This window comes from Salmo salar, chromosome ssa05 (genome assembly GCF_905237065.1).
Source record: "Salmo salar chromosome ssa05, Ssal_v3.1, whole genome shotgun sequence".
Classification (NCBI taxonomy): Eukaryota; Metazoa; Chordata; class Actinopteri; order Salmoniformes; family Salmonidae; genus Salmo; species Salmo salar.
In genome coordinates, this window is record NC_059446.1 from 14,837,891 (window position 1) to 14,850,932 (window position 13,042).

Genomic DNA, 13,042 nt, shown 5'->3' on the forward strand with positions numbered 1-13,042 from the left:
TACTCCTCTAGTCTACTACTCCTCTAGTCTACTACTCCTCTAGTCTACTACTACTCTAGTCTACTACTCCTCTAGTCTACTACTCCCCACGGCTACTACTACTCTAGTCTTCTACTACTCCTCTAGTCTACTACTCCTCTAGTCTACTACTCCTCTAGTCTACTACTCCTCTACTCTACTACTCCTCTAGTCTACTACTCCTCTAGTCTACTACTCCTCTAGTCTACTACTACTCCTCTAGTCTACTACTCCTCTAGTCTACTACTCCTCTAGTCTACTACTACTCCTCTAGTCTACTACTCCTCTAGTCTACTACTCCTCTAGTCTACTACTCCTCTAGTCTACTACTCCTCTAGTCTACTACTCCTCTAGTCTACTACTCCTCTAGTCTACTACTCCTCTAGTCTACTACTCCTCTAGTCTACTACTCCTCTAGTCTACTACTCCTCTAGTCTACTACTACTCCTCTAGTCTACTACTACTCCTCTAGTCTACTACTCCTCTAGTCTACTACTCCTCTAGTCTACTACTCCTCTAGTCTACTACTCCTCTAGTCTACTACTCCTCTAGTCTACTACTCCTCTAGTCTACTACTCCTCTAGTCTACTACTCCTCTAGTCTACTACTCCTCTAGTCTACTACTCCTCTAGTCTACTACTCCTCTAGTCTACTACTCCTCTAGTCTACTACTCCTCTAGTCTACTACTCCTCTAGTCTACTACTACTCCTCTAGTCTACTACTCCTCTAGTCTACTACTCCTCTAGTCTACTACTCCTCTAGTCTACTACTCCTCTAGTCTACTACTACTCCTCTAGTCTACTACTACTCCTCTAGTCTACTACTACTCCTCTAGTCTACTACTCCTCTAGTCTACTACTCCTCTAGTCTACTACTCCTCTAGTCTACTACTCCTCTAGTCTACTACTACTCCTCTAGTCTACTACTCCTCTAGTCTACTACTACTCCTCTAGTCTACTACTCCTCTAGTCTACTACTCCTCTAGTCTACTACTCCTCTAGTCTACTACTCCTCTAGTCTACTACTCTTCTAGTCTACTACTCCTCTAGTCTACTACTCCTCTAGTCTACTACTCCTCTAGTCTACTACTCCTCTAGTCTACTACTACTCCTCTAGTCTACTACTACTCCTCTAGTCTACTACTCCTCTAGTCTACTACTACTCCTCTAGTCTACTACTACTCCTCTAGTCTACTACTCCTCTAGTCTACTACTCCTCTAGTCTACTACTCCTCTAGTCTACTACTACTCCTCTAGTCTACTACTCCTCTAGTCTACTACTCCTCTAGTCTACTACTCCTCTAGTCTACTACTCCTCTAGTCTACTACTACTCCTCTAGTCTACTACTACTCCTCTAGTCTACTACTCCTCTAGTCTGCTACTACTCCTCTAGTCTGCTACTACTCCTCTAGTCTGCTACTACTCCTCTAGTCTGCTACTACTCCTCTAGTCTACTACTCCTCTAGTCTACTACTCCTCTAGTCTACTACTCCCCTAGTCTACTACTCCTCTAGTCTACTACCTCCTCTAGTGCTACTACTCTCCTCTAGTCTACTACCTCCTCTAGTCTACTACTCCTCTAGTCTACTACTCCTCTAGTCTACTACTCCTCTAGTCTACTACTCCTCTAGTCTACTACTCCTCTAGTCTACTACTCCTCTAGTCTACTACTCCTCTAGTCTACTACTCCTCTAGTCTACTACTACTCCTCTAGTCTACTACCTCCTCTAGTCTACTACTACTCCTCTAGTCTACTACTACTCCTCTAGTCTACTACTCCTCTAGTCTACTACTCCTCTAGTCTACTACTACTCCTCTAGTCTACTACTCCTCTAGTCTACTACTCCTCTAGTCTGCTACTACTCCCCTAGTCTGCTACTACTCCTCTAGTCTACTACTCCTCTAGTTCTACTACTCCTCTAGTCTACTACTCCTCTAGTCTACTACTACTCCTCTAGTCTACTACTCCTCTAGTCTACTACTCCTCTAGTCTACTACTCCTCTAGTCTACTACTCCTCTAGTCTACTACTCCTCTAGTCTACTACTACTCCTCTAGTCTACTACTCCTCTAGTCTACTACTCCTCTAGTCTACTACTCCTCTAGTCGCTACTACTCCTCTAGTCTACTACTCCTCTAGTCTACTACTACTCCTCTAGTCTACTACTCCCCTAGTCTACTACTACTCCCTAGTCTACTACTCCTCTAGTCTACTACTCTCCTCTAGTCTACTACTACTCCTCTAGTCTACTACCCTCCTCTAGTCTACTACTCCTCTAGTCTACTACTCCTCTAGTCTACTACTACTCCTCTAGTCAACTACTACTCCTCTAGTCTACTACTACTCCTCTAGTCTACTACTTCTCCTCTAGTCTACTACTACTCCTCTAGTCTACTACTCCTCTAGTCTACTACTCCTCTAGTCTACTACTCCTCTAGTCTACTACTCCTCTAGTCTATTACTCCTCTACTCTACTACTCCTCTAGTCTACTACTCCTCTAGTCTACTACTCCTCTAGTCTACTACTCCTCTAGTCTACTACTCCTCTAGTCTACTACTCCTCTAGTCTACTACTCCTCTAGTCTACTACTACTCCTCTAGTCTACTACTCCTCTAGTCTACTACTACTCCCCTAGTCTACTACTCCTCTAGTCTACTACTCCTCTAGTCTACTACTACTACTCCCCTAGTCTACTACTCCTCTAGTCTACTACTCCTCTAGTCTACTACTCCTCTAGTCTACTACTCCCTCTAGTCTACTACTCCTCTAGTCTACTACTCCTCTAGTCTACTACTACTCCTCTAGTCTACTACTCCTCTAGTCTACTACTCCTCTAGTCTACTACTCCTCTAGTCTACTACTCCTCTAGTCTACTACTCCTCTAGTCTACTACTCCTCTAGTCTACTACTCCTCTAGTCTACTACTACTCCTCTAGTCTACTACTCCTCTAGTCTACTACTCCTCTAGTCTACTACTCCTCTAGTCTACTACTACTCCTCTAGTCTACTACTACTCCTCTAGTCTACTACTCCTTTAGTCTACTACTCCTCTAGTCTACTACTCCTCTAGTCTGCTACTACTCCTCTAGTCTGCTACTACTCCTCTAGTCTACTACTACTCCTCTAGTCTACTACTCCTCTAGTCTACTACTCCTCTAGTCTACTACTCCTCTAGTCTACTACTCCTCTAGTCTACTACTCCTCTAGTCTACTACTACTCCTCTAGTCTACTACTCCTCTAGTCTACTACTCCTCTAGTCTACTACTACTCCTCTAGTCTACTACTCCTCTAGTCTACTACTCCTCTAGTCTACTACTCCTCTAGTCTACTACTCCTCTAGTCTACTACTCCTCTAGTCTACTACTCCTCTAGTCTACTACTACTCCTCTAGTCTACTACTCCTCTAGTCTACTACTCCTCTAGTCTACTACTACTCCTCTAGTCTACTACTACTCCTCTAGTCTACTACTCCTCTAGTCTACTACTCCTCTAGTCTGCTACTACTCCTCTAGTCTACTACTCCTCTAGTCTACTACTACTCCTCTAGTCTACTACTCCTCTAGTCTACTACTCCTCTAGTCTACTACTCCTCTAGTCTACTACTACTCCTCTAGTCTACTACTCCTCTAGTCTACTACTCCTCTAGTCTACTACTCCTCTAGTCTACTACTCCTCTAGTCTACTACTCCTCTAGTCTACTACTCCTCTAGTCTACTACTCCTCTAGTCTACTACTACTCTAGTCTACTACTACTCCTCTAGTCTACTACTCCTCTAGTCTACTACTCCTCTAGTCTACTACTCCTCTAGTCTACTACTCCTCTAGTCTACTACTCCTCTAGTCTACTACTCCTCTAGTCTACTACTCCTCTAGTCTACTACTACTCCTCTAGTCTACTACTCCTCTAGTCTACTACTCCTCTAGTCTACTACTACTCCTCTAGTCTACTACTCCTCTAGTCTACTACTTCTCCTCTAGTCTACTACTCCCCTAGTCTACTACTCCCCTAGTCTACTACTCCTCTAGTCTACTACTCCTCTAGGCTACTACTCCTCTAGTCTACTACTCCTCTAGTCTACTCCTCTAGTCTACTACTCCTCTACTCTACTACTCCTCTAGTCTACTACTCCTCTAGTCTACTACTCCTCTAGTCTACTACTCCTCTAGTCTACTACTCCTCTAGTCTACTACTCCTCTAGTCTACTACTACTCCTCTAGTCTACTACTCCTCCTCTAGTCTACTACTCCTCTAGTCTACTACTCCTCTAGTCTACTACTCCTCTAGTCTACTACTCCTCTAGTCTACTACTCCTCTAGTCTACTACTCCTCTAGTCTACTACTCCTCTAGTCTACTATCTCCTCTAGTCTACTACTCCTCTAGTCTACTACTCCTCTAGTCTACTACTCCTCTAGTCTACTACTCCTCTAGTCTACTACTCCTCTAGTCTACTACTCCCCTAGTCTACTACTCCTCTAGTCTACTACTCCTCTAGTCTACTACTCCTCTAGTCTACTACTCCTCTAGTCTACTACTCCTCTAGTCTACTACTCCTCTAGTCTACTACTCCTCTAGTCTACTACTACTCCTCTAGTCTACTACTCCTCTAGTCTACTACTCCTCTAGTCTACTACTCCCCTAGTCTATTACTCCTCTAGTCTACTACTACTCCTCTAGTCTACTACTCCTCTAGTCTACTACTCCTCTAGTCTACTACTACTCTAGTCTACTACTCCTCTAGTCTACTACTCCTCTAGTCTACTACTACTCCTCTAGTCTACTACTACTCCTCTAGTCTACTACTCCTCTAGTCTACTACTCCTCTAGTCTACTACTCCTCTAGTCTACTACTACTCCTCTAGTCTACTACTACTCCTCTAGTCTACTACTCCTCTAGTCTACTACTCCTCTAGTCTACTACTCCTCTAGTCTACTACTCCTCTAGTCTACTACTACTCCTCTAGTCTACTACTCCTCTAGTCTACTACTCCTCTAGTCTACTACTCCTCTAGTCTACTACTCCTCTAGTCTACTACTCCCCTAGTCTACTACTCCTCTAGTCTACTACTCCTCTAGTCTACTACTACTCCTCTAGTCTACTACTACTCCTCTAGTCTACTACTCCTCTAGTCTACTACTACTCCTCTAGTCTACTACTCCTCTAGTCTATTACTCCCCTAGTCTACTACTCCTCTAGTCTACTACTACTCCTCTAGTCTACTACTACTCCTCTAGTCTACTACTACTCCTCTAGTCTACTACTCCTCTAGTCTACTACTCCTCTAGTCTACTACTCCTCTAGTCTGCTACTACTCCCCTAGTCTGCTACTACTCCTCTAGTCTACTACTCCTCTAGTCTACTACTCCTCTAGTCTAATACTACTCCTCTAGTCTAATACTACTCCTCTAGTCTAATACTACTCCTCTAGTCTAATACTACTCCTCTAGTCTAATACTACTCCTCTAGTCTAATACTACTCCTCTAGTCTACTACTCCTCTAGTCTACTACTCCCCTAGTCTACTACTCCCCTAGTCTACTACTCCCCTAGTCTACTACTCCTCTAGTCTACTACTACTCCTCTAGTCTACTACTACTCCTCTAGTCTACTACTCCTCTAGTCTACTACTCCTCTAGTCTACTACTCCTCTAGTCTAATACTACTCCTCTAGTCTAATACTACTCCTCTAGTCTATTACTCCTCTAGTCTACTACTACTCTAGTCTCCTCCTCCTCCTCCTCCTCCTCCTCCTCTAGTCTAATCCTCTATTCTCCTCCTCCTCTAGTCACCTCCTCTTCCTCCTATAGTTAACTACTCCCCCTCTTCTATTGTACTACTAAAAATATCAGCTATCTCAAAACGTCAAGCCACTAACATTCTGTAGGCCATCCAAACCATGTTCTCCAGACGTGCCTGACAGCACACTAACATTCTGTAGGCCATCCAAACCATGTTCTCCAGACCTGCCTGACAGCACACTAACATTCTGTAGGCCATCCAAACCATGTTCTCCAGACCTGCCTGACAGCACACTAACATTCTGTAGGCCATCCAAACCATGTTCTCCAGACCTGCCTGACAGCACACTAACATTCTGTAGGCCATCCAAACCATGTTCTCCAGACGTGCCTGACAGCACACTAACATTCTGTAGGCCATCCAAACCATGTTCTCCAGACGTGCCTGACAGCACACTAACATTCTGTAGGCCATCCAAACCATGTTCTCCAGACGTGCCTGACAGCACACTAACATTCTGTAGGCCATCCAAACCATGTTCTCCAGACGTGCCTGACAGCACACTAACATTCTGTAGGCCATCCAAACCATGTTCTCCAGACCTGCCTGACAGCACACTAACATTCTGTAGGCCACCCAAACCATGTTCTCCAGACGTGCCTGACAGCACACTAACATTCTGTAGGCCATCCAATGACATCTTCCTCACAACCAAAGACATACCTGATCTCACACATCAGATATTCACACACACACAGCTTTGTCTGGGTAAAGTAAGGGGTTATTCCTGCATGTATCTAAAGCTGGGCTTTAGAGTTTATTTCCTCAGTCACGGTGAAACCATTTGTGTGTGTGTGTGTGTGTGTGTGTGTGTGTGTGTCCTCATCCCAGCAAAGCATGAGAGCGTTTGTTGTTCAGTGGTAAGGACAATGACCATGTGGCACGAATTGTGGTGCCTTCCTTGGGCGTACTGTGTGTGTGTGCATGCTTGTGAATGTGTATTAATCAGTGTGTATCTCCCCCATGCAGGAAGCCATTCCCTATCGGAGACAGAGTGACGTTCAGTGGGAAGGACTGTGTGTGTCAACAGTGTTCTCACACACTCGTCACCTCCAACGAACCAATCAAGATCCACGGACCCAGCCGTAAGTCCCACCCTCATGACCTCGAGACTTGGAACTAGAGGTCTTCACGGGTCCAAAATGTTTTTCCCGCTCCAAAATGGACCTGGGGTATTCCCTCCCAGACCCAATATATGCATATATATTTTTTTTTTTATATAGAGACCCGTTCTGAGAGGACCCGAGGACAACTAGACCCATTCCGTGTAGACCTGGTCGGGTCCAGACCCGGTCCTAGTGAGGGAAGCAGCAGAAAAGTCATTTTTTAAGCTACTTTATTAACCAGAGCTGATAAAGCATGAGACGAGGGAGAGAGGTGCCATTCTAGCAAGCGGGGGAGGGGCTGTACTGTGAGCAAGTGACATGGGGAGCAGGGAGCAGGAAGGGAGAGATGAAAGACAGCAACCAACCAACCTGACTCACGCTATAGTAGAATAATAGCTGCCATAGCTAGGTTATTTATCATCCACAATGATTACGTAGTACCTGTCTTGGACTGCATCAAACCGGAACGAGAAGCTAGTTAAGCTAGCTAGCTACACGTACCACGCTCCACTCTCGTGAAAAGCAAGAGCAGGAGCATAAATTATACAAGTTCTTTCTCACTCTACTGCAGCAGTCGCATTAGGATCTGTGCGGGCCCTTCCGGACAAGTCAGTTAAAATTACACTTACCAGAGACCCGTGACAATCATATCAGATCTGACCTAGACCTGTGACATTAATTAGAATTCTGGATTCAGACCCGCTCAGGTCTCGGATCAGGTCTAGGTTATTCGGGTGGATCTGTGAGGAACTCTACTTGGAACCAATCTAGAACTAACCTCTAGACCACACCCCTTTAGGGTGACACAATCTAGAATCAACCCCTATTCCTTGACCACACCCCTTTAGGGTGACACACTCTAGAACCAACCCCGAGACCACACCCCTTTAGGGTGACACACTCTAGAACCAACCCCGAGACCACACCCCTTTAGGGTGACACACTCTAGAACCAACCCCTAGACCACACCCCTTTAGGGTGACACACTCTAGAACCAACCCCTAGACCACACCCCTTTAGGGTGACACACTCTAGAACCAACCCCTAGACCACACCCCTTTAGGGTGACACACTCTAGAACCAACGCCTAGACCACACCCCTTTAGGGTGACACACTCTAGAACCAACCCCGAGACCACACCCCTTTAGGGTGACACACTCTAGAACCAACCCCTAGACCACACCCCTTTAGGGTGACACACTCTAGAACCAACGCCTAGACCACACCCCTTTAGGGTGACACACTCTAGAACCAACCCCTAGACCACACCCCTTTAGGGTGACACACTCTAGAACCAACCCCGAGACCACACCCCTTTAGGGTGACACTCTAGAACCAACCCCGAGACCACACCCCTTTAGGGTGACACTCTAGAACCAACCCCTAGACCACACCCCTTTAGGGTGACACACTCTAGAACCAACCCCGAGACCACACCCCTTTAGGGTGACACACTCTAGAACCAACCCCTAGACCACACCCCTTTAGGGTGACACACTCTAGAACCAACCCCTAGACCACACCCCTTTAGGGTGACACACTCTAGAACCAACCCCTAGACCACACCCCTTTAGGGTGACACTCTAGAACCAACCCCTAGACCACAACCTTTTAGGGGCCTGCAGGTATAGGGCTGATACACTGAGTTGACACACATTGTTGGGTATAGACACATTAGCCCCTCAAGTTTGTCCCTCTCTCGCTTCTTTTCTCTTACCCCCCTTGTTCTCACCACTTTTCTTTACCTCTTTCCCCACCCCTCCTCCTCCCCCTCCACTCTCCCTCCTTTCTCTCCGTGTCTCCCCCCTCTCTCTCCCTCCACCTCTCTCCCTACCTTCCTCGTCCCCCTCTGCCTCCCTCTCTCCCTGTTCCCTTCTCTCCCTCTCCCCCCTCCCTCATCCTCTCCCCCTCCCTCTCCCCATCTCCCCCCTCCCTCTCTCTCCAGACTGTTCGGGGTGTGGAGAAGATATAAAACAGGGACAGTCTCTGCTGGCGTTGGAGAAACAGTGGCATGTCAGCTGCTTCAAGTGTCTAACCTGCAACATGGTCCTCACCGGGGAATACATCAGCAAGTCAGTACACACACACACACACAGACGTACAGTACCAGTTTTAACACACCTATTCATTCCAGGGTTTTTCTTTATTTTTACTATTTTCTACATTGTGGAATAATAGTGAAGACATCAAAACTATGAAAGAACACATATGGAATCATGTAATAACCCAAAAGTGTTAAACAAATCAAAATATATTTAGATTTGAGATTCTTCAAAGTAGCCACCCTTTGCCTTGATGACAGCTTTGCACACTCTTGGCATTCTCTCAACCAGCTTCGTGAGGTAGTCACCTGGAATGCATTTCAAGTAACAGGTGTGCCTTGTTTAAAGTTAATTTGTGGAATTTCTTTCCTTCTTAATGCATTTGAGCCAATCAGATGTGTTGTGACAAGGTAGGGGTGGTGTACAGAAGATAGCCCTATTTGGTAAAAGACCAAGTCCATATTATGGCAAGAACAGCTCAAATAAGCAAAGAGAAACAGCAGTCCATTATTTTAAGACGTGAATGTCAGTCAATCTGGAACATTTCAAAAACGTTGAAAGTTCCTTCAAGTGCAGTCACAAAAACCATAAAGTGCCATGATGAAACTGGCTCTCATGAGGACCGCCACAGGATAGGAAGACCCAGAGTTACCTCTGCTGCAGAGGATAAGTTCATTAGAGTTAACTGCACTTCAGATTGCAGCCCAAATAAATGCTTCACAGAGTTCAAGTAACAGACACATCTCAACATCAACTGTTCAGAGGAGACTGTGTGAATCAGGCCTTCATGGTTGAATTGCTGCAAAGAAACCACTACTAAAGGACACCAATAAGAAGAAGAGACTTGCTTGAGCCAAGAAAAAACACAAGCAATGGACATTAGACCAGTGGAAATCTGTCCTTTTGTCTGATGAGCCTAAATCTGAGATTTTGGTTCCAACCAGCGTGTCTTTGTGAGACGCGGAGTAGGTGAACGGATGATCTCTGCATGTGTGGTTCCCACCGTCAAGCATGGAGGAGAAGGTGTGATGGTGTGAGGGTGCTTTGCTGGTGACACTGTCACTTAACCAGCATGGCTACCACAGCATTCGGCAGCGATACGCCATCCCATCTGGTTTGTGCTTAGTGGGGCTATCATTTGTTTTCCAACAGAACAATGACCCAAAACACACTTCCAGGCTGTGTAAGTGCTATTTGAGCAAGAAGGAGAGTTGTGGAGTGTTGTATCAGATCACCTGGCCTCCATAATCACCCGACCTCAACCCAATAGAGATGGTTTGGGTTGAATTGGACTGCAGAGGGAAGGAAAAGCAGTCAAGTGCTCAGCATATGTGGGTACTCCTTCAAGACTGTTGGCAAAGCATTCCTCATGAAGCTGGTTGAGAGAATGCCAAGAGGTGTGCAAAGCTGTCATCAAGGCAAAGGGTGGCTACTTTGAAGAATCTCAAATATAAAATATATTTTGATTTGTTTAACACTTTTTTAGTTACTACATGATTCCATATGTGTTATTTCAAAGTTTTGATGTCTTCACTATTATTCTGAAATGTAGAAAATATTACAAATAAAGAAAAACCCTGGAATGAATGAGTTTCTAAACTTTTGACTTGCACTGTATATAAACACAAAGACACATGGGCATGTACACACACAAACAGACACAACACACACACACAGAGACAGACACATGTACACACACACACACACACACACCTTTGATTGTGTGTTTAACCCTTTGTGTTTTCAGGGACAACGTGCCATACTGTGAGTCTGACTACCACGCTCAGTTTGGGGTTAAGTGTGAGACGTGCAGCAGATACATCAGTGGACGGGTACTAGAGGTGAGCACTCATACACACTCCCCCTGGGGACCAATACCATCCTCTCCTCTCCTCACCTCCTCTCACCTCTCCATCAGTGGACGGGTACTGGAGGTGAGCACTCATACACACTCCCCCTGGGGACCAATACCATCCTCTCCTCTCCTCACCTCCTCTCACCTCTCCATCAGTGGACGGGTACTGGAGGTGAGCACTCATACACACTCCCCCTGGGGACCAATACCATCCTCTCCTCTCCTCACCTCCTCTCACCTCTCCTCTCCATCAGTGGACAGGTACTGGAGGTGAGCACTCATACACACTCCCCCTGGGGACCAATACTATCCTCTCCTCTCCTCACCTCCTCTCACCTCTCCTCTCCATCAGTCTCTCTCTGGGTTATTAACAGCTTCTACAACACATCTGGCTTCATCCGCTGCCCTGTGTGTATGTGTGTGCGTCCGTCCGTCCGTCTGTCCAGATTAGAGGTCGACCGATTATGATTTTTCAACGCCGATACCGATTATTGGAGGACCAAAAAAAGCTGATACCGGTTAATCGGCCGATTTTTATACATATATTTGTAATAATGACAATTACAACAATACTGAATGAACAATAAACACTTTTATTTTAACTTAATATAATACATAAATAAAAGAAATGTAGTCTAAAATAAATAATAAAACATGTTCAATTTGGTTTAAATAATGCAAAAACACAGTGTTGGAGAAGAAAGTAAAAGTGCAATATGTGCCATGTAAGAAAGCTAACGTTTAAGTTCCTTGCTCAGAACATGAGAACATATGAAAGCTGGTGGTTCCTTTTAACATGAGTCTTCAATGTTCCCAGTTATTCCCAGTTGCACCTGAGACAGACAGAGGAAGCTTTGAAAATATGATTTAGCTCTATATGCTGATCTGTACAAGAAATTAACGTTACACTGATCTATAGAGGAAATGAGCATGACACTGATCTATAGAGGAAATGAACATGACACTGATCTATAGAGGAAATGAGCATTACACTGATCTATAGAGGAAATGAACATTACACTGATCTATAGAGGAAATGAACATGACACTGATCTATAAAGGAAATGAACATGACACTGATCTATAGAGGAAATGAACATGACACTGATCTATAGAGGAAATGAACATGACACTGATCTATAGAGGAAATGAACATTACACTGATCTATAGAGGAAATGAACATGACACTGATCTATAGAGGAAATGAACATTACACTGATCTATAGAGGAAATGAACATTACACTGATCTATAGAGGAAATGAACATTACACTGATCTATAGAGGAATTGAACATTACACTGATCTATAGAGGAAATGAACATTACACTGATCTATAGAGGAAATGAACATGACACTGATCTATAGAGGAAATGAACATGACACTGATCTATAAAGGAAATGAACATGACACTGATCTATAGAGGAAATGAACATTACACTGATCTATAGAGGAAATGAACATTACACTGATCTATAAAGGAAATGAACATTACACTGATCTATAGAGGAAATGAACATTACACTGATCTATAGAGGAAATGAACATGACACTGATCTATAGAGGAAATGAACATGACACTGATCTATAAACGAAATGAACATTACACTGATCTATAGAGGAAATGAACATTACACTGATCTATAGAGGAAATGAACATTACACTGATCTATAGAGGAAATGAACATGACACTGATCTATAGAGGAAATGAACATTACACTGATCTATAGAGGAAATGAACATGACACTGATCTATAGAGGAAATGAACATTACACTGATCTATAGAGGAATTGAGCATTACACTGATCTATAGAGGAAATGAACATTACACTGATCTATAGAGGAATTGAACATTACACTGATCTATAGAGGAAATGAACATGACACTGATCTATAGAGGAAATCAACATGACACTGATCTATAGAGGAAATGAACATTACACTGATCTATAGAGGAAATGAACATTACACTGATCTATAGAGGAAATGAACATGACACTGATCTATAGAGGAAATGAACATTACACTGATCTATAGAGGAAATGAACATTACACTGATCTATAGAGGAAATGAACATGACACTGATCTATAAAGGAAATGAACATTACACTGATCTATAGAGGAAATGAACATGACACTGATCTATAGAGGAAATGAACATGACACTGATCTATAGAGGAAATGAACATGACACTGATCTATAGAGGAAATGAACA

The 13,042-nt window shown here is 44.1% G+C and overlaps 1 protein-coding gene across 2 annotated transcripts in view; it reads left to right on the forward strand.

Annotated features, from left to right (window-relative positions):
- The window catches only part of LOC106604260 (actin-binding LIM protein 3), a 183,731-nt gene that overhangs the window by 125,597 nt on the left and 45,092 nt on the right, over positions 1-13,042 (forward strand). For both annotated transcript variants that reach the window (XM_045717924.1, XM_045717923.1), the window contains exons 4-6: positions 6,789-6,904; positions 8,872-8,998; positions 10,716-10,809. In XM_045717924.1, coding sequence (XP_045573880.1) covers positions 6,789-6,904; positions 8,872-8,998; positions 10,716-10,809 — 337 coding nt within the window. The remainder of the gene's footprint in view (positions 1-6,788; positions 6,905-8,871; positions 8,999-10,715; positions 10,810-13,042) is intronic.